The following is a 20,515-nucleotide window of genomic DNA, read 5'->3' on the forward strand; positions in this document are numbered from 1 at the left end:
ATGAGGTGGTCACTGTTTGTAAGCAGGTTTTCATTTAGAATGATAAATCATTCAAGAAATTTCATTGTATATAAAGAAGCTTGAATGCATTTTGTTTTTTTTAGAAAAGAACTCATCATCATACATATTGTAGAAAGTCAGTACAATACATAAACATGTTTGTTTCAGTTGAATAAATTGAAGGTAATTTAATTATTAAACTGAAATATCACAAAGTAATACTGAGTTTATGTTATTTCACTTGAACCAAAAAATATTTGGATGTTCCCAACTGAGCTCATTGTAATGGATGAGTTTCTTGTTTAGGTAAATCGTATAGGATATAATGAAGTGCTTTGGATAATTGTGCAGGGTCATATGCTAGAAAATAATTTTTTTTAAAAAAACAGTTGAATATTATAATAGAGCGATAGACAAAACACAAAGATATCGATCGGTCTATACTAGTAGTGAGATCATGTAGCACGTGGATTCCAGTTCAAAAATGTATATTTTAAATAAGACTACTGTTATTATGACCATTTTCGTAATAGAAGCGGTTTTCATTATGGTCCATCGGTGAGACTATAATTTGTGGATGACCTTGAGAGTGTCCACCTAATAACTAGGATTAAATGAGGTTTGTGAACCAATGTGAGGAATTACAATTATGATTTACAGTTGATGATTAGGAGTTTTCATCACAAACTGACATCAGCTACAATATCAAAACTCCATTTAGCCAAATGAGTGAATGAGTTTCGCGCCAAAATCTAAGACCTGTTATTCTATATGTGATTGGTTCGTCCATAAATTATAGTCTCGCCGGTCCATCATACATGGAATTAATTACTGATATGGGATGACAAGTGTTTTGTGATGTTCTATTGTACAATTGATAGGTGTTTGTGTTGTGTATTAATACTAGTGATTATCTAAATTTATGGAATGTGATCCGGTTCGGAATGCGATAAAATACAATAGGGAAAAGAAGTTAATGATAATCATATCGTAGTATTTTAATATTTCCTATGGAAAGTACGACGGAATATTACATCACATCCAACATCGAACTGACTTCGCACGATTTTTGCATTTTTATTTCTACTACTTAATAATATTCAGTAGTTTGTATTATTATCAATCATTTAGAAACTTGTGATATGACTGTGCTATTGTTAGGGATTCTAGATCTTCAGAATTCACTTAGTAAATGTCTTATTTTGGAAATTTAAATATTTGTTTTTGGGAATAAAGCATTCATTTTCTCTTTCATATCGTATTTCCCATTTGGAAGGACATTAAATACCATTGGTTCGTTTTCTCTTTTAATATGCTTTTCTGTAATGTTTCCCTAGGACATTTTTATATTGTATATATATATATATATATATATATATATATATATATACGCTTGAGTTATGCTTTTGGTTGTTGTTCGTTATGCTTCTAGTTGCTTGTGGAATATGTTTTCCCTCTTCTAAACCTGGAGTTCTCTCTTTAGTTAGCGGGGCTGGGATACATCGGGATAATTAGCTTATTTGGTTATTATGTTGCTGAATGCCCCCAAATGGCCTGGTACGGCTCTTCTTCCTCTCAATTTCGTAAACAACACCCCCGCCACGAAAAAGCAGTGAATAGGACTTCCCTGGCAGAGGCTATATACGCGTGGCCATGCGAGAGCATTTCGAGAGGGTGAGTGGACTCTCCCCATTCTCGGCCATACCAGGGCGGTCCGGATAGCCCAGTGGTAACGTTTCTGACTGTAAAGCTGGGCGACACTGGATCGAATTCGTCAGAGTGCACCAGTTCCCTCAAGATTGTAGGTACACTTTGTTAAAGAGTGCCAAGTAGCACATTTGATTAACAGATTTATCGTATACAAAAGTTTATGACTTTTGATAATACATTAGGACTCAGTATCTAAGTGGATAACGCGATGGCGTTTGAAGCGAACGGTACTGGGTTGGAGTCCAGGAGTGAACATCAACTCTCAGATGCAGGTGCATCCAGCTGACGAGTTTCAAATAAGACGAAATGCGCTTTGTCCTTGATTCCACTGTTAGCCATTATTCATCTTTGCTTATAATGCTTGTGAATAAGGGCAATATCGAGGCAATTCGCACAAGATGCACATATGTCAACAAGAGACTGATGATCAATGAGAAGATTCAAGTAAACTATACTAAATGAATTGAACACTTAACTTTCCTAACTATTTTGTATAATTAATGAGATTACCATATATAACATTTAAATTTTACTGTATACAACTTACGATCAACATTTTTTGATTGGAATTTCTTCACTAATATATGATCATTTAATATTGTACTATGTAAACTTTGTGCAGCAACATTATTTAAGCATAAATTATAATAAATTAATGTATTACGATCAAATGTTGAATAGATTAATACAGGTGAATTTCGACCAGGTTCTATAGCATATAAACCAGCTGTAAATGCTTGACATGAACGTCCTAATGGAAAACATAATGAATTATTATTTATATCAAATATATATGTAGTACCATCCCATGAACAAACAACTAATTGATCACCATCATCTTTCTAATAATATAGAGAAGAGAAAATAAGAGAGTTACAAAATTATACATATAGATTAGTCATTAAGGATAATTTGGTGTACTTGATCTTGAGTCATGATTTCCCATATCTATTGCTTATCTGTTTAACTAACCGATCAGAATAAGGATAAGACAAGTTCTGAACTAACAGGATCCAGTGATTGATAGTTGAATGCTTTAAATAGTAATATGTTACTTACTGATAAGTAAACTATGTTATACATAAGTCGTTTGAATTCAATTTTATCCTACTTCTGTGAAGTACTTCTAATAGGTAATCACTTACTCCCTTAGAGTATAAATGTCTCCCAACGTAGCATAGGCCGCCGACCAGTATTCTCCAACCCACTCTATTCTGGCCTTTCCTTTCTAGTTCTATCCAATTATTTTTCATTCTTCTCATATCTGTCTCCATTTCTCGACGTAATATGTTCTTTAGTCTTCCTCTTTTCCTTTGGTCTTGAGGATTCCAAGTGAGCGCTTGACTTGTAATGAAGTTAAGTGCTTTCCTAAATATGTGTCACATAATTCAATGTATATTATATATACTACAAGGAAGCGGAGGTCTAATTCATGGAGTTAAGGACTTATATTTTACTCCATCGTGTAACAGTTTTAAACTTCCAGAATAAGTAATCGTCAATGGTGTTATCCAAAACGACAACGGAGATTTGGAGTTTAAACTATCTGGCTTAGAGAATTCAACTTAATAACACCAACTTCACTTAATGCATAGATAACTACACGAACACAAAGTAGATATACTGTACAACCCCAATAGTAAGGTACCAAACTTTCTCTCTCTACATATATATATATATAGTAGTATGAAAATAAGAACTTACAGTTAATTTCATTTTACACAAAGCAAATAATTCACTACGTGTATGCACTTGAATTGACCATATAATTAATTCATCATTATCATTACCATGTATTGTTGGATCGACAAGTCGCATATTTCCATCAGCCGTACATAAACAAAGTAAACATGATGTCTTATTTGAGTTAATAGTTGTAGTAGTATTATTATTATGACAATTTGAATGTTTCACATTGCCAATAAGCCATGTACGTGTTTCTAAATTATTAGAACTTGTTACACGTGGAGGATAATAGGTTAATGTTGGTCTATTGAAAATAAGAATATCATCATTAAATTGATATATATATGAAAGAAAATACAAAGTTAATTTAATGGGAGAAGATAAAGCCATTTCGTTCTATTGTGGGACTCCTCAGCAGTGCGCACCCACGATCCCTCTCACGGGATTCAAACCCAGAGCCTTCGGTTTCGCACTCGAACGCTTAACCCCTAGACAACTGAATCGGCATCCAACGGTGTTAATGTCTAACTTCAACTTCATGACCTCATTTAAAAACCTAATGTTCTCCACAACCCTATACTGATAATTACCATGTGCTCACTAGTGACTAGCTTTTTCAGGGAATTCTAGTGAGAACCCTTGACCAGTGGAGTTAATTCATGTCAGATAGAGACAGGTATCTACTTCAGTACAATGAAAGATGGTCGCGTAACTTCGTGGACTGGTTGAAGTTAGACATCAACACCGTTGGATACCTGCCAGCTCAGTGGTTTAGAGGTTAAGCGTTCGCGCGCGAGACTGAATGTCTCATGAATTCAACTATTAAATAGTAGTATGTTAAGATTTCCATTTATTTTTTCACAGAACATGGAAACATTTGTGAAAACATTAAGATAGTAATTGTAGATTATATTCGGTTTGCTAGACCTGGATAGAGAGTGGTGGTGGGCGGACTATTCTCCTCCACGAGGGTTAACAGGCGTAAGTAATATTCGGTTTTTTTATTAACGAAATTGATGAATGACTTGATATCGTCAAGGAAACATTATTATCAACTTATAGTGGTCATCGTTAAACATCTGTAAAACGTCAGTGATCTGTTTGTTACAGAGTAAACCTATTGTTTGACAGAAAACTAGATAATTCACTGCTGCGGTGTGAGTTTGCAAAATCCAAATGAAGGCCTTACTAAGTATACTTAATTAGAGCCATAGAATAACTCTAATAACTGAATCTTTACTGATGTAGATGAAATATAAATCCTATTTACATCATATATTCTCTGTGGACAAATCCTATTAATGATACTCCGGGTATAAAAGTCAAAAACTAGTGTTTTGGATATTTATATTCCATTCATTAATTTCTGCGGATGGATGAAGAGAGGTCAAAAGTGCCTACTGAAAATACCACCCAATGCAAGCGTTAATACAGCCTAAAATGCCCCCCTGGTACGGCTAAAGGTGGAGAGAGTCCACTCTTCCTCCTACATGACCACGCGTATAAAGAGACTACGAGGGAAATCCTACTCATTGCCTTCTTGCGACACGCCTGTTTACGAAACTGAGAGGACGAAAAGCGAATGTCCAGCGCTTTAACACGGTTGGTGGACACGGAGGATCCACCTAAGGGAGTTGAAAAACCCTGATTCCATACCAATGGTATACATGGGCTCCAGGATCCTGAAGGAACAAATGACGTATGAACCAATTATTGGTGACCGGTTATCATGAGAATGCATCACCTGACATTGCTCCATTGTCTTGTGGATCAGACTTTTAGGTCGAAGGCTCAGGGTGCGGTCCTTCAAGAAAACCACCAGTTTCAATCTGGGCATTCAGGCAGTATTCTAGCTCCCATACAAATCGAATGATTTATGTGCCGCATATGTATTCGGTGCCCGTTTGTACCAATATTTTTGCGTTCCAATAAAATAAATAATAATAATTACGGTTATTCTAATGTAAACACTTAAAATCGGACATATTGAAGGACTTACGCAACTATATCGTGATATTTTTCAAATTTTCGATGTAAATGTGCAAATCCTCCACTTGGCTGTGAAGCAATAAGCTTGTAATTGAAACAAAAAGAAGATAATAATTACGTATCATATATGAATAATGCAATTTTGTTGACAATAACTTTATGAGAAAAACTAATTACAGACAAACTAATTGCAAGTGTTTCGAAAGGTTGAGATTATTCACAACGTATTCATGACCAGTAATTGTGTTGTAACTTTTCAAGCGTATTCCGTCTACTAAATGGATGTTGCTAATCTTTCTTTCCTACATAATCCTTTTTGTGCATTAAATTATACTACTCAATAATTTTCAGTACTCAACTTGATTTCGATAAATTTTTGAGCACAGTGTGTAACATATTTTCATGAGTCAATTGACGCTAGACCATCATGGAAAATCTGAATGCACTGGGCAGCCGTTCTATCCTATTGTGGGACTTCTCAGCAGTGCGCATCCACGATCCCATCTTGCGAGATTCAAACCAAAGACCTATCAGTCTCGCGCGCGAGCGCTTAATCACTAAATCACTGGGTCGGCATCCAACAGTATTAATATCTAATTTCAACTAATCCACAAAATTGAGCGACGCATCCACTCACCACAATTTTTGTGTTCTTAGTCATCATTTCGACTGTTGTCTACAACTATGGTTCTGGAACCAGCTGTGCTGTCTGTATCGTCTGTTTTGTAAATAAACTCGATGTAGATATTTCAGGAAGTGTTTTTTAGAAATGTACACTGATGTGATGAACACCATAGACATATTTTCGTAATGATGGTACCGAGGACAATGGGAGATGGTAGCACAATATTTTGAATTGATTACAGTTATACGTATACATCGTTGGATCCAGGCTCAGTGACCTAGAGGTTAGGCGTTTTCTCGCAAGACCGAAGATCCTGGGTAAGGTTCTCGAATGAGTGGATAGATAACCTAGAGCTAGCAAACATCCTAACTAGCAAGTAGCCTACATATCCCGAAAAAATTCATTTCAACAGTGAATAGTATCATGGATTGATTTCACGTCTTAGTTTGCTGGTACTTACTTATTTTCAATCTATTCCTGTCCTATCGAGAATAATTTATCAAGGTAGAAGATGACCAACACCATGCGTAATACATATATTAACTACAAAGGTTGATCAAAATTTACAGTCACAGAAGGCAACTTATATTGTTTAATGAATACATCATACGAGCTACCGATGTTATCGAAGGTAACACACAACCCGAAAGTGAGATATTAGGGTTATATATAGGCAGAGAGATAGTATTCATTCGTATACCAAGAGATTACAAATGTGATTACGTAACAAACATGTTACCAGGTAAAAAAGTCAATACTTACAATAAGACCATATTCCTGTGTTAGGCATGTGTCGATTCGGTTGACCTGAAGGTAATTTTAAGCAAGAGTAATAATAATATTATTATTATTACTGTTATCAACATCTTGGGAAGTATGTATACACATACAACGCATAGACCAATAAGCAAAGGTTCAGTATTGCACAATATTGTGTCTCACATCAAGTACTAGTTCACTCATGATTAAAAGTAGTAGTACAGTTTACTGTAGAATGCCAAACTTACTTACTTAGGCTTATTACCCCACGTGGAGGAGCATAGGTTGCCCACCAGCACTCTCCATCCAACTCCGTCCTGAGCAATCCTTTCCAGTTGCTATTCACCCTTTTCATGTCTTCTTCCAATTACCGGCGTAGTGTGTTCTCTGGCCTTACTTTTTTCCGTTTCTCTTCAGGATTCCAAGTTAACGCTTGCTACGTGGTGCAGTTTGGTGATTTTCGTAATGTATTTCCTATCCACTTTCAACGTTTTTTCCTAATTTCCTCTTTAGATGGAAGCTAGTTTGTCATCTCCCACAGTAGTCTGTTGCTAATGGTACCCAGACAATGGATATTGAGTATCTGGCGTAAACAATTGTTTATAAATACTTGTACCTATTTGATGATGTTTGTAGTAGTTCTCCACGTTTCAGCTCCACACAGTCGGACTGTTTTCACTTTAGTATTGAAGATTCTCACTTTGACATTGGTTCATAGTTGTTTTGAAGAATGTCAACTAGCACGAAATCTTTGTTTAGGGTATCTTGTCGATTACCCACAACCATTCAATGTTTCATGGATACATGGATACAAAAAAGTTTTCCTAACTACAATTAAAGGAGAGTAGCTGAAGCTTTCCATATAATGCTCAATCCTACTGCTCTCAATACAAAAGAAGGCCTAACTATACATCTGACTTGAACTATCTACCCAAGCTACCATGTCTGATATCATTCACACTTCACACTATTATCGTACATACAAATTAAACTCTACCGTTTCGCACCACAAAGGTCACAATTTTAAATCCCTGACCTTGTATACATACACATACATTTACATACATGTCGCTTATAAATGACCTTAATCGAAATGACATGACATTGACTTGTTCAGACCTGCTTTTTTGATTGATCGCACATCATGCTCTTGTTTTGTTTCTTTGTACTGTTTAAACTTGGATTAATTCTGATTTGGCTACTTATCCTCTGAAGAAGTGGCTTACACTGAGTCACGAAACTTATTGGGATATTACAAATATAATCGAAGAGGGGTTTTGTGGATATTATAGCAATTTAATAATTGATTACATGAGTCAATTGAAGCTAGACCACCATGGAAAATGGCTCAGTGGTCTAGAGGTTAAACGCTTGCGTGCAAGACTGATAGGTCCCGGGTACGAATCCCGCAAGGCGGAATCGTGGATACGCACTGCTGAGGAATCCCATACTAAGATGAAACAGCCGTCCAGGGCTTCCAGGTTTCCCATGATGGTCTAGCTTCAGTTGACTCATGAATTCTATTATTATATTACAAATATATATATTTTTAAGTTGTAGCTTTTTGTTACGGCCATAATTGATTTTTTAGTTGTTCTTTTTAATTTGAACATAAAATTCACATTTAATTCGACTACCTTTTTTTAAAAAAAACTTTAGTAAGGGTTCGAGCACAGAACGAAACAGGCGCTACTCAAATCCAACTGTCAGACATGTTCTATTTATTCCATAACGTTTATGAACTTCGTTTGAATTCTTATTATATTTGATACATGATCGCAACATACGTAGTTTACGTTAAAATTTAAGTAATTTCATCTCTTTAAAAGAACGAAAAATGCACTATATCATCATCAGTCAGTCGGCTACAACGTAGGACAAGGCACATATATGCATCGGTTCAAGTAGCCATACCGCATTAGCACGGCAAGGTGAAAACCGAATTAATAGAAGTAGTTAAGTCAATGGTGTGATATGTAAAAGAAAGATAGCATATAAGGATATAATACAGGAAGAAAGAATTAGTACGTAGAAAGATATGAAGCCATTTAAATCCCGTAGTTTAAGGGAAGGCATAGAGTGTATACACCTACGCCATTGTGATCGATTTAGAGTCATGTCACCAAGAATCTGACAAGTGGTCTGAGTCATGTCGGTAGGTGTAGACTACCTGATTGGGGACCGCGAGATGATGGCAACCGATGGTTAGAGACCCTGAATGACATGGCTCAAAATCGTTTGCAATGGCGCAGGTGCATACACTCTTTGTGTTCTCCCAAATTTTGATCTCCTTATTCCTCCTTGTCTCTTTTTTTTCTCCTCTCCAATTTATTTCACTGTATTATACTCTTTAAGTAACATCTCCAAACACTAATCTTCCCGACCACTGCTTATACTCTTATTACCTCTACTACTACTACTACTACGGGATTTGAGTCGACCATTGCATCTCTATGCTAATGTGGTGTGGCAACTCGAACTGATGTACGTACGTACGAAGTTCTACGTTGTTACTGACTGACTGAATCTCCAATAACTGGTTACGATAGTCACACGGACCGCAACCAATTAGTCTGTATCTAACAACATGGCTCAAACCACAAGTTAGTGACTTTATGGACTGATGCCACGTTTTGGTTTGACCACCCCAACCATACCCAACACCGATGGGCATTGAGCGTCGTGGTACTCGGTGTTCAAGCATACGCAGCACGTGGTCCAACCATCTCAGTCGATGAATATTCACAACCTCATCAACTGATTTACCATCATTCGCTAGTACCCTGCGTCTCACCTCACTATTACTTACTTGGTGATCATAGCAATATTTGTAAGGCATCTGTGGTCAAATACTAGTAGCCTACGAGTATCTTCTATCCTTAATGGTCACGTTTCACAGCCGTAAAGTAAAACGGAACGAACTTCTGCACAGTATATTCACTTCTTAATTGATAGACGGATATCTCGCCTTCGCCATAGGTGACGTAAGTTGGCAAAAGCCAAACGAGTTTTCTGAGTCCGTGCTGAGATTTCATCAGAAACCAACCGATTAGGGCTGATCAGACTTCTAAGATAAGTGAAGTGGTCAGCCCAAATGGGTTGGTGTCTGACAAAATCTGTGCATAGATTCAGAAAGCTCGTTTGGCTTTTGCAAACTTACGTTACCTACATCATTAAGCAAAATAACGATAGAGTTAAACGAAAAACAATTTTGTCTTTCAACAACTTCATTTACTATGAAAGTATCATATTTTCATTTCAGGCAGCTAGTAATAATATAATGAAATATCATGGATCCATGTTAGTCTACTTGAAGCTTCGGTTTTATTTTGTGGAAATCGTAAACTATTCTTGTTACTTTTCATAGTTGAATTTATGAGTCGATTAAGGCTAGACCACCATGAAAAGCCCGGAAACACTGGACGACCATTTCGTTCTAGTATGGGACTCCTTAGCAGTGTGCATCCACGATCCTGCACGCGAACTCGAACCCAGGACCTTTGGTCTCAGTCTCGCTTTAATCGACTCTTGTATTCAACTATTAAAAACTACTACAATATCCATAGGACTCCATTCTGATAATATTTTTATTATGGTGATCTCTATGGAATGTGCCGTTTCAGGATAACATGTGTATTTGGAGAGTTCGTAAGGCACATTTTGAATTTATTTAATTGAGTCTTTTTTTAATTGCATCAGTATGAACATCACAGGGATTCAAGTGAATACAGCTGATGAAATCCGCATTATGGATTCCACTGACGGCTGTGAACTATCTATCTCCTGTCAATATTAATTTGCTTTAATTGCTAATCAGCATCTGACCAATGATTTCAAGATACCGCAAAGTTCTGATTGATTAAATTGTTCAGTCGCAGTTCATAAAGAGCCTAGAACAAATGCATCTTAGTCTAAATTGTCATACATCATCAGTAAAAAGGGTAAAAATTTACAAAATAAACAGGGAAGAGATTAAAATAATTGTATTAGTAGTGACAATGAGAAAAACTAACACTGGAAATATGGTTCTAGAAGATGGAATGAAAAGAAAGTATATATGAAAGAGGTGAATAAAGAGCGAATTTACCTATGTTACTGTGATTGGTTTTGAGCCACATCACCCTAAATTTCAAACCATTGGTCAGGATAATCGCCTACGCCATAATTAGTACATATTGGGAGACACTGACCAAGCTTCTTGAAATCTTACCGATATTTCAGACACAATCTAGTATGATGATGATGAGAAATGTTACCCGGAAGTATTCGATGTCGATTAATGAGTTTCCAGGGGGGGATGGTGAAAGATTTGGGAGCAGGAAAAAGTGCCGATGGACTGGAAAGAAGGACACCTCATCAAGATTCCAAAGAAAGGAGATCTGAGCAAATGTGAAAACTACAGAGGCATCACACTACTGTCAGTGCCAGGGAAAGCCTTCAATAGAGTGTTGCTGGACCGGATGAAAGACAGCAGACGCCCAACTTCGAGATCAACAGGCTGGTGGCCGTAAGGATCGGTCGTGCACAGACCAAATTGCGACACTACGGATCATCGTCGAACAATCATTTGAGTGGAACTCGTCACTATAAATCAACTTCATTGATTACGAGGCGTTTGACAGTGTAGATAGAAGAACATTATAGAAAATTTTTTCGACACTATGGAGTCCCTGAAGGGAAGCGGAAAAGAGGAAGGCCAAAGAAAACATTACGTCGGGAAATAGAAGCAGATATGAAAGGTATGAATAACAACTGGAAAGAGCTGGAAAGGATTGCCCAGGACAGAATTGGATGGAGAGTGCTGGTGAGCGGCCTATGGTCCTCCACGACGAGTAAGTAAGGTGAATGATTAATAGCTGGAAAGTTAGATGAAGAAAGTGTGATTTTTGAGAAGATATCTATAATGAAGTCAAATAAAAAGGGAGATAGTGGTAAATCTTGAAGAACATCACTTGAAGTTAAAGGTTCTGATAACGGTAAACTATAAGCACTGATCAGACTAATAATGTTTAATTAAGGAGGATTCAAAAGGTTTACGCACTTTTCCAGTTAAGCTTTTAATGAGAAATACGACTATGAAATCTCACACTTAACAGAGTAGAACACCACTACAATATCGAGAAATATAATTATAGTCGAGCATCGGGTAAGAGGATACCTATGCTCCGAGAAAGTCAATTGTCCCATTTTAAACAAAATTAAACAATCACATTTGTATAAACAATCTACCTGACCAGCTAATTCCCATTTTATTAGTAGGATAAATTCTCCTAAATTTGATACTTTATTTGATGTTTTAGATTTATCATCAGTTGGTTTAAATGAACACCATGAATATAATCGAACAACACGATCAGAATGAGCTACTGCAATTTCTCCTAAAATAAGAAAAAGAAACAAAGGAGAAATTTTACAATAGATCACTCGAAATGATTCCGATTTATCTACATTATGACCACTATCAATTAGATATGCCAAGATAGAACTACGTATTGTTTTTATATGGCCCTTCATAAACCAAGCTGGGAGATGTTCACTCATTCGTTGTTTAAGTTGCCTGATAGTACACCCGATATAGTTATCTCCACAGGAGCAGCTGAATAGGTAAATGCACATTGATGAGGCCAACTCACGTAGAAATCGCTGGTCGACTCGAGAAAGTCAACGCAATATTGGCTGCGTAGAATGTCCTGCTAATTGCTTTCGCTAGCCTATCTTTCAGACTATCACTAGCCACATCCCCGTCGAATTGCAGTTTCATATATAGAGGCTTCTTTCGAACAGTCGAAATCTCCGACTTTTTTTATATTATACATGCACTTCTTAATGAACACACTGGGGTAGCCGATCTCGGTCAGTGAGTTGATAAATTCCAGCTCCTGACTTAAAGTATCTACTGGGCAGATCGTTTTTGCTCTGCTAGTGAGACATCTAACCAAATTTCTCTTGTAACGGATAGGTGTAAAACTATAGAAGTGAGTATACTGACAGACAGAGGGACTTTTTCTGTATACGCTTCTATTTAACGAACCATCACTTCGCCTGCTTAGTGTGATGTCAAGGAAATTCAGCTTTTTGTCACACTCGCCTTCACCAGTGAAACTGATCACCGGGTGTACACTGTCGAATTGTTCTAGGAGTTTTTCCTTACTGGTGTTCCGACCTATGATAATGAATGTGTCGTCGATGTAACGGCAATATAGATCAATCTTTTTAATAGCCTCATTCAGTGGTCCATTTTTTCGCTTTGCTAGGAAGAGATCAGCTAGAATCGGGCCTAGAGGTGAGCCTTGCTGCTCTTAAGATGTATGCTGAATGTCCATTTTGTTCTCAACAATACTTATTATAGACAAATAGACGGAATAGCTATGGGCTCAGTCTACAGACTGAAATCATTTACTTTTAAAAAAAAATAAAAAGTCATACTGTCATGTCAAGTATGGCACGTATCAATTCACAAGTGAATGGAATGGGTATATTTCAGTAAAATTCAATAAGCAACCCAACATTAGGATGTATGTCAATGAATTTATAAGTTTTGGTTTCGAACGTTAAAGACAATGGTCAGCTCTGACAAACTGTCATAGAGCAACTCCGACTTTACTTGATGACCTAGACTACAAATTTATGTTACTTGAATCTCAGTACGTCGCGAATACTGCATCGTTAAACGTACTATCCGAATCAGTTAGTTAAACGTTTGAAGAACGAAATGATCAACTCATCGATATTTGAAAGTTGGATACAGAATATTAGATTAGTTCTCAACAATGCATGAATCTGTAAAATGATGTGTAAAAACGCTTGTTGGTGAATTGAATACATTGTACAATGAGTAGTGTTAGTGATGAGTTGTCTGGAGTTCCGTTTGATATGATAATAATATATTATTTAAACATAAACATTGATACAAGGAGGCATCGAATAGATATGCGCCACATAAATCATTCGATTTGTGTGAGGGGTGGGATACTGTCCTGGTGCCCAAACCGAAGCAGGTGGTTTTGTTAGGGGGCCACACCCCAAGCCTTCAACCTAATGGTCTGATCCACAAGGCAGTGGAGTAACGTCAGGAGATGTAGTCCCATGGTAGCCGGCGACTAACAATTGGTTCATAAGCCTTTTGTTCCCTCAGGATCCTGGAGCCCATGTACACGATTGGTTTGGAATCAGGGTTTTCCAACTCCCCTAGGCGGACTCTCCGTGTCCATTAGCCCGGTTAAAGTGCCGGACATTCGCTTTTCATCCTCTCAATTTCGTAAAGAACAACAATGCCATGAAAAGGTAATGAGTTGGACTTCTCTGACAGTGATTGTATGCACATGGCCATGTGAGAGCATTTCAAGAGGGTGAGTGGACTATCCACACTCTCGGCCGTATTTTGGGGCAACAATATATCATGAAATCCAGCATTCCATTAACAAATGACAACTAAGTAGGTGAACTGGGTTTTAGAGGTAAACTGAATAACTTTCGTATTATGGGACTGGATTTGTATAAAATTACGTTGTATGGGAGAGTATTACTTGACATGGAGTCATGAACAAATTAGGTAATTGCATAAGTCACTACGGAATACACTGCTTTCCGTTTGAACTTATGACAAACATTGTCATTTGAATATGAATTATTTGTCAATATAGTTTATCTGACTAATACAAATCTTCGTAGATTAATGAGTAGAGAGATCTGATTATTTTTTGGTCATAATATTTCTGAAGCCCATCATCAAAATGAATCTACAGATCTTTATTGTCTAGATACAAACTTGAAACATAAATACCAATGAATCTTTCATACTTACATAGTGAATTATGTGAGGGTTATGGGAGCATAAACCGAACCAATTAGGTAAGCTAGACATTTATACGTTATTGGCTAACCTGAATGTTTAATATAGAGAGCAGTAGCAAATTAAGACGTTACATTACTATACTTGATAGTAAGTAAAGTAGATTTAGATTCAAAGCATTCTTTTTTTGGTCTTAGAATTTATGTGTAACATTCACTTGCAACCCAGTTGTTTGAACTTTTTTAGGTGAAGATTGAATTCGTTAACACCATCTTGACACTAGAAACTCTCGATCATTGCGCAACACTTGTGAGGAATACTTCCATCACCTAGAGGGAAGCGAACATAACTTCCATAGTTGAAGCAATATACATAAGACACACCAAAAGAGGATTTCGATATGTCAGTCAGCTACAACGTTAGACCAGGCACATATGTGCATCGGTCCAAGTTGCCATACTGCATTAGAACGTCAGTCAGTCAGTCAGCTACAACGTAGGACCAGGCACATATATACATCGGTCCAGGTTGCCATACCGCATTAGCACGGCAAGATGAACACCGGATTCATGGAATTAGTTAAGTCAATGGTAGTAATATGTAAAAGAAAGATAGCATATAAGGATATAATACAGGGAGAAAGAATTAGTACGTAGAAAGATATGAAGCCATTTTAATCCCATAGTTCAAGGGAAGACATAGAGTGTATAAACCTATGCCATTGTGATTGATTCTGAACCATGTCGCCAAGAGTATCCAACCATTGGTTACGATAGTCACACGGACCACAACCAAGTACTTTGCATCTACCAACATGGCTCAGACCAGAAGTTAGTGGCTTTATGGACTGATGCCACGTTTTGGTTTGACCGCCCCTAAATTTCTTCCAACCATTCCCAACACCGGTAAGCATTGCGTGTCGTGGCAATCGGTGTTCAGGTATATGCAGCACGTGGTCCAACCAACTCAGTCGATGAAGAATCACAACCCCATCAACTGATTTACAGTCATTTCCTAATACCCTGCGTCTCACCTCACTATTACTTACCCGATGATCCTAGTTGATGTGAGCAATATTTCTAAGGCATTTCGATATAATTTACTAATCCTATACATCACTGAACCATGTTACGACAATCAGAGGCAAAAATCCAGTAATAAATCCATCAACCAAGTAATTTAACATAGAGAAAATACAATTAACCTTAGGTAGTATTAACAGGTTAAGAACTCAAAAATACATTTTTTTATATTATTCCATAACCTATCAATCTTACCTTCATTAAATATACAGACATCTTTGGCATTGTAAGCTAATTCTTGATGATGAACCATTTTTAATGTATCAATTTCTGCTTTGATAGTTTGATCAGGCTTTGAAGAACCATGAACGTTAACTTTTTGTTTAGATTTACTTGAAATATTTTCCTATAGATGTGTAAAAATACAGACATTTATGAATAAAGTTTTGCTTGTTTTTCAAATCTATTGAGTGTAAATTAACAGAAAATATTATTTTCATAATGATACATGAAATACCTATATTATCAAACAACAGACAATGGAGGTAAATATACTAAGTATTAACAAGGTCATGACTACTTAATTTAATTATCTAGTGGTGTGTGATATGATGTTTTAGGTATGGATAACAATGAATAAAACAACGTCCTGGAAAGTATGTAATAAACATGTGATAAAACCAGCATAAGTAAGGGCTATGGCCTAGGATCTTAAGTATTTGATATGCGTTGACCACTGACTTATATGTTAAAAACTCGCTTCATTCATTTCAGCATATTTAACCCTTGCAAAACGTTGGGACTAACCCTGAACTTTCTGGATACGTTTACTGCTTCAGCATGACAGATCAACAAGGTGGAAAAAGATTTTCTTAACGATATACTACCGGTCCCCAGTACGAGACTTAGCTACATAAAATTTATCGGTAGTGTTAAGTAATGAGATATAAAAATGAACTTTGTCGGGGACAAAAAGAGGCACTAAAATATTTGAAATAACAATGTCCTACTACGTAGTCCATAGTTTATTTTTAGTCGAAGACCATATCATCTACCATCCGTCTACTTACTGTTTTCAGTCAGATGCAATGAATTATAATTGTTACCCGTATTACTACCGACTGGGAAGTTTTGGTGATACTCGAATACAACAACTGATTTAATTACAAGGTGGAAGGACATATGGAGTACAGAAACAAACTGTGGAAAGATTTATTCTAAGGACGGAGAAAACTGAATCTAAAGCTGAAATCCCTGAGCTGAATCGTTAAGTGATAGATATGCATTGCTGAGAAGTCCTAGAACAAGGATGAATAACTATTACGGTTTTCGAGAATTCATTTCACTTACATTAGCTTATTAAAAAAATCGCACGCTTTTTGAAGAAAACAGCAACTTATTTGTCATGAATGCATTAATATTAAGTATAGAAATGATAACTTACAGATTCTGGAGCGAGAGCACAAGCATCAAATGCATAGCAATGTGAATCAGCGCACAAAGCTATGATCCATGTCTAAAAAACAATTCATTCAAACAAATAAATCCATCAGAATGGACTCACTAACTTCATCGGGTTTGTATATACTACCTGCCGTAACACACGAAACCTGTAAAAAAAAGTCGAAATCCTCTTTTCAAGTAGAAAAGACGAACATACCATGCCAAGATGATAAGATGCCTTCCATACCTTCCTATATTTTAGCACGTGGACGGAACCCTCACTATTTGCTGCATTGGCTTCTCCATTTTCCAGTAAGGGTCCAGAATCCCAAGAGCCAATTATCAATTCATTATCCTGAGCAAATGAGAAAAAAACATTTTTTCTTAGAGAGATGTTACATACACATTCGCGTATAAATGGTGATAAATCCGTCCACATAATAAACTGGGCAATAGGGGTTATATGAGTACCATTGATGCACCCTAAGCTTTTGGAAATCAAATCGAACAACATGAAATGCAGCCTCTGACCCGAATACTGAGTTTCTAATAGCTAGGACATTAGACTACAGCTTCAGTTAGGATGTGATGACATTTACATAATATTTGAAACCGAATTTTCACAACTACTACGAAAGGCATTAGCACAACAATTAATGGGGTTCACATTAGTTCCGGCTGGCAGTTCTGAGATATTTACTACAAAGGTCGGTGCGACATGTACTAAAAAGGTGCGGGAAGCTTTTACACTGATATTTAATCCTACCTAGCGAATTATGATAAATAGTACCAATGAGGACGGAATCAAAAAGTAAAATCAGTTTAAATGGCAACTAAAGGCTAAGTATGATACATAGTCCAGGACTTTCCATGAAGTAACTGACAAGTAGTATCAATGGAGCAGATGTAGCCGTTATTTGTCTTCTCATAGACTATGGGTTTTGATGCTGTCCCGTACATTCTTTCCCTTTTTTTGCTTACTCTTCGTTATATTTGACTGTGGTCATCATTGATACTACTACCTCCGCTTTTTCCAGTTTCACTGTTGAATCAAAGTATGAAGACCCGTCAGATGCGAGTTTGTAACGAATCCTACTTCAACTGATTTTCTGGCTATTGGTAAGACAGAACTGTTCGGTTGCTGGGAGGTGAGTTTAAACCTCAAAAATTCGAAAGATGTGTAGATATTCTAGTCTCATTTAAATGAGCTTAATTAAGCTCACAGAAACTTATTTCGGCGAAATTTCAACATCAACTGGCAGGGAATTCTTAAAAATATTCACTGTTTAGTGAGTTTTGAAGTGGAATAGTCGTAATTAGGCTGAATATCATCATCTACATCGCATATTAATTTAAACCTTGTGAAACATGGGCTTATTGACAGGTAGGAATAAAGATAAGGTGTAATAATACCACAGATTACCCCATCATTGTCCACATCGTATAAGCAGAGATTACGTGAGTTGCTGGTATAGATATCTTTAAAAAATACACGATCGACTAAGCTTAATGAGCGCATCCGAATATCCGCTTAACCCGACCTTCAGACGTTGTAGGTCCAAATGGTTCAAATGGTTCAAATGGTTGTGGACGGAATAGAAGAAGCTTTCGCTTAACAGGCTTCCGTGTCTAGTAGCAGGGGGTCACCAAATCCTCCAGGCAGGAGCCTAGGTATGTTAACAAAAAAGGAGGAAAAGAAATTGGTAAATCATAGTGTGATGCTGTCCTTGGTCCTTAAGAATAGGTCAAGTGCCTCTTAAAGGATTCCTGAGAAGTCGCTTGGACTAGCTCGGCCGGCAGCGAATTCCAGCATTTGACAACTCTTAAGGAGTAGAAGTTGTGTCTACATTCCGTCTTGCTATGTTGTGTTTCCAGTTTCTGGGTGTTACCCCTTAGGTTATTATTCGAACTAAGCTTAAGTAGGTGTTTAAGAGGATGTCCAGAAGTGTTAAGAATACTATAAGCCATTAGTAAATCACCTCTAAGACGCCTATATTCTAGTGGGTAAAGGTCTAGTGAACGGAGGCGTTCTTCGTAAGGCTTAGATTTGAGTCCTCGAACTGATTTCGTGGCTCGCCGTTGGATACGCTCCAAAGTGACCTTGTCCTTATGGAGTGAGGGGGGAGTACTATGTTTCCGTACTCTAAATGGGGACGGATGAAACTATTGAAGATTGTATGGAAAGTTCGTCCGTCAAACTGTCCAAAAATGCGCTTCAACGTTACCAGTGCAAGGTTTGCTCGGAAGGCATTTTTGTCACAGTTAGCGTAAGACTTTAAATCATGGGGCACCAGGACTCCTAAATCTTTTTCGACTTGGGATACTACTAGAGAGGAGTTTCCTAAGTTGTAACTGTAGTTTGCGACATGTCGCAGATGGACTACTTTACACTTTGAAGTGTTAAAGGTAAGTCCGTTATCGTCTGCCCAACTTTGAAGTCGCGTCAGATCCTCCTGAAGTGCCTGTGTATCGTCTTGGTTGCGTATCTCTCTCCAAAGTTTCACGTCGTCGGCAAAAAGTAGTAAGTCTGACGTTACCTGTTGAGGAAGATCATTTATGTAGATCAAGAAGAGAAGAGGCCCTAGTACTGAGCCCTGGGGGACCCCACTAGGACATTCCATAGCCAGAGATAAAGTGAAATTAACCCTAACCTTAAAGTGTCGATTTTTTAGGTATGAAGTAAGCCAATCGATTAGAGGTGGTTTGATACCTAGTCGTTTGAGCTTGTTGATAAGACACAAGTGGTTAACCTTATCAAAAGCTTTTGAGAAATCAAGGTAAATGACATCAACCTTTCCCTTGCAATCGAGTATGCTTGTCCGTCTGTCCACCGCAGTCAGCAGGTTGGTTATACAAGAGTAACCCTTCCTGAAACCATGCCGTTGGGGTGAGAAGAAATTTAAGGACAGTAGATAGTCATTTAAACCGTCGCATATCAGGGACTCCATGAGTTTTGAAGGTAATGACAGAAGAGCCACCGGCCGATAACTTGAAGGTCCATTGCGTCGACCACCTTTGAAAATTGGTGTGATGTGAGCCAACTTCCAGTTTTCCGGTAATTTGCCTCGGCTAAGCGAGTGTGAAAACATCACGCTAAGCGGCGTTGCCAGGATTGAGGCTGCCTCCCTCAGTATGGCAGGATGAACCATATCCGGGCCAGGAGAAGTGTCAAGTCTTAAGTGCTGCAATTTCCGGAACACCAAGTCAGCGCTTAGGTCCACTTCAGAAAGTCCTGTGGAGTTGGAGATGAGACTGTCGTCAATAAAGTTGATGTCAGCCGGTTGAAATGTTTGAGAGCAATGGGCCGCCAGAAGGTTAGCAGCGTCGCCATCGTTGTTGGTCGGGCCGTTAAGACCTAGCAGTTGAGAAACTCCTGTTTTGGCTTGACGAAGAGAGGCTGCATAACGGAATAGGCTTCTAGGGTTAGAGGCGAATTTGTCCATAAGCTTTGTTTGGTACTGAAGCCTGTCTTCTCTTATAGCCTTCGTG

General features: G+C 37.6%; 1 protein-coding gene across 4 annotated transcripts; it reads right to left on the reverse strand.

Annotated features, from left to right (window-relative positions):
- Positions 1-67: 67 nt before the first annotated feature.
- Positions 68-18,586, reverse strand: ITFG2_2 (integrin alpha FG-GAP repeat-containing protein 2). Of its 4 annotated transcripts, none has more exons than XM_051215313.1 (11): positions 18,450-18,586; positions 17,244-17,381; positions 17,152-17,193; positions 17,028-17,099; positions 15,839-15,989; positions 11,999-12,147; positions 6,773-6,817; positions 5,396-5,469; positions 3,415-3,700; positions 2,258-2,461; positions 68-360 (listed from the first exon to the last, which is right to left on the reverse strand). In XM_051215313.1, exons 1-10 carry the CDS (start codon positions 18,543-18,545, stop codon positions 2,420-2,422), a joined length of 1,095 nt encoding a protein of 364 aa, XP_051068520.1. In that variant the 5' UTR covers positions 18,546-18,586; the 3' UTR covers positions 68-360; positions 2,258-2,419. The 4 variants fall into 4 exon arrangements, with proteins under 4 accessions (XP_051068520.1, XP_051068519.1, XP_051068522.1 ...); XM_051215311.1 differs by having other exon boundaries at positions 240-360; positions 2,258-2,552; XM_051215312.1 differs by lacking the exon at positions 6,773-6,817 and having other exon boundaries at positions 2,258-2,552.
- Between the last annotated feature and the right edge of the window lie 1,929 nt (positions 18,587-20,515).

This window comes from Schistosoma haematobium, chromosome 2 (genome assembly GCF_000699445.3).
Source record: "Schistosoma haematobium chromosome 2, whole genome shotgun sequence".
NCBI classification, from domain to species: domain Eukaryota; kingdom Metazoa; phylum Platyhelminthes; class Trematoda; order Strigeidida; family Schistosomatidae; genus Schistosoma; species Schistosoma haematobium.

Excerpts from the sequence above, each read along its gene's own strand:
- ITFG2_2 (XM_051215311.1), bottom strand. The coding sequence starts at position 18,545 with ATGCGCTCATTAAGCTTAGTCGATCGTGTATTTTTTAAAGATATCTAT. Across the intron at positions 5,470-6,772 it reads CACAGGAATATGGTCTTATT|CTTATTGCTTCACAGCCAAG; the intron begins GTAAGTATTGAC and ends TTCAATTACAAG. Across the intron at positions 3,701-5,395 it reads AAATATCACGATATAGTTGC|ACCAACATTAACCTATTATC; the intron begins GTAAGTCCTTCA and ends TATTTTCAATAG.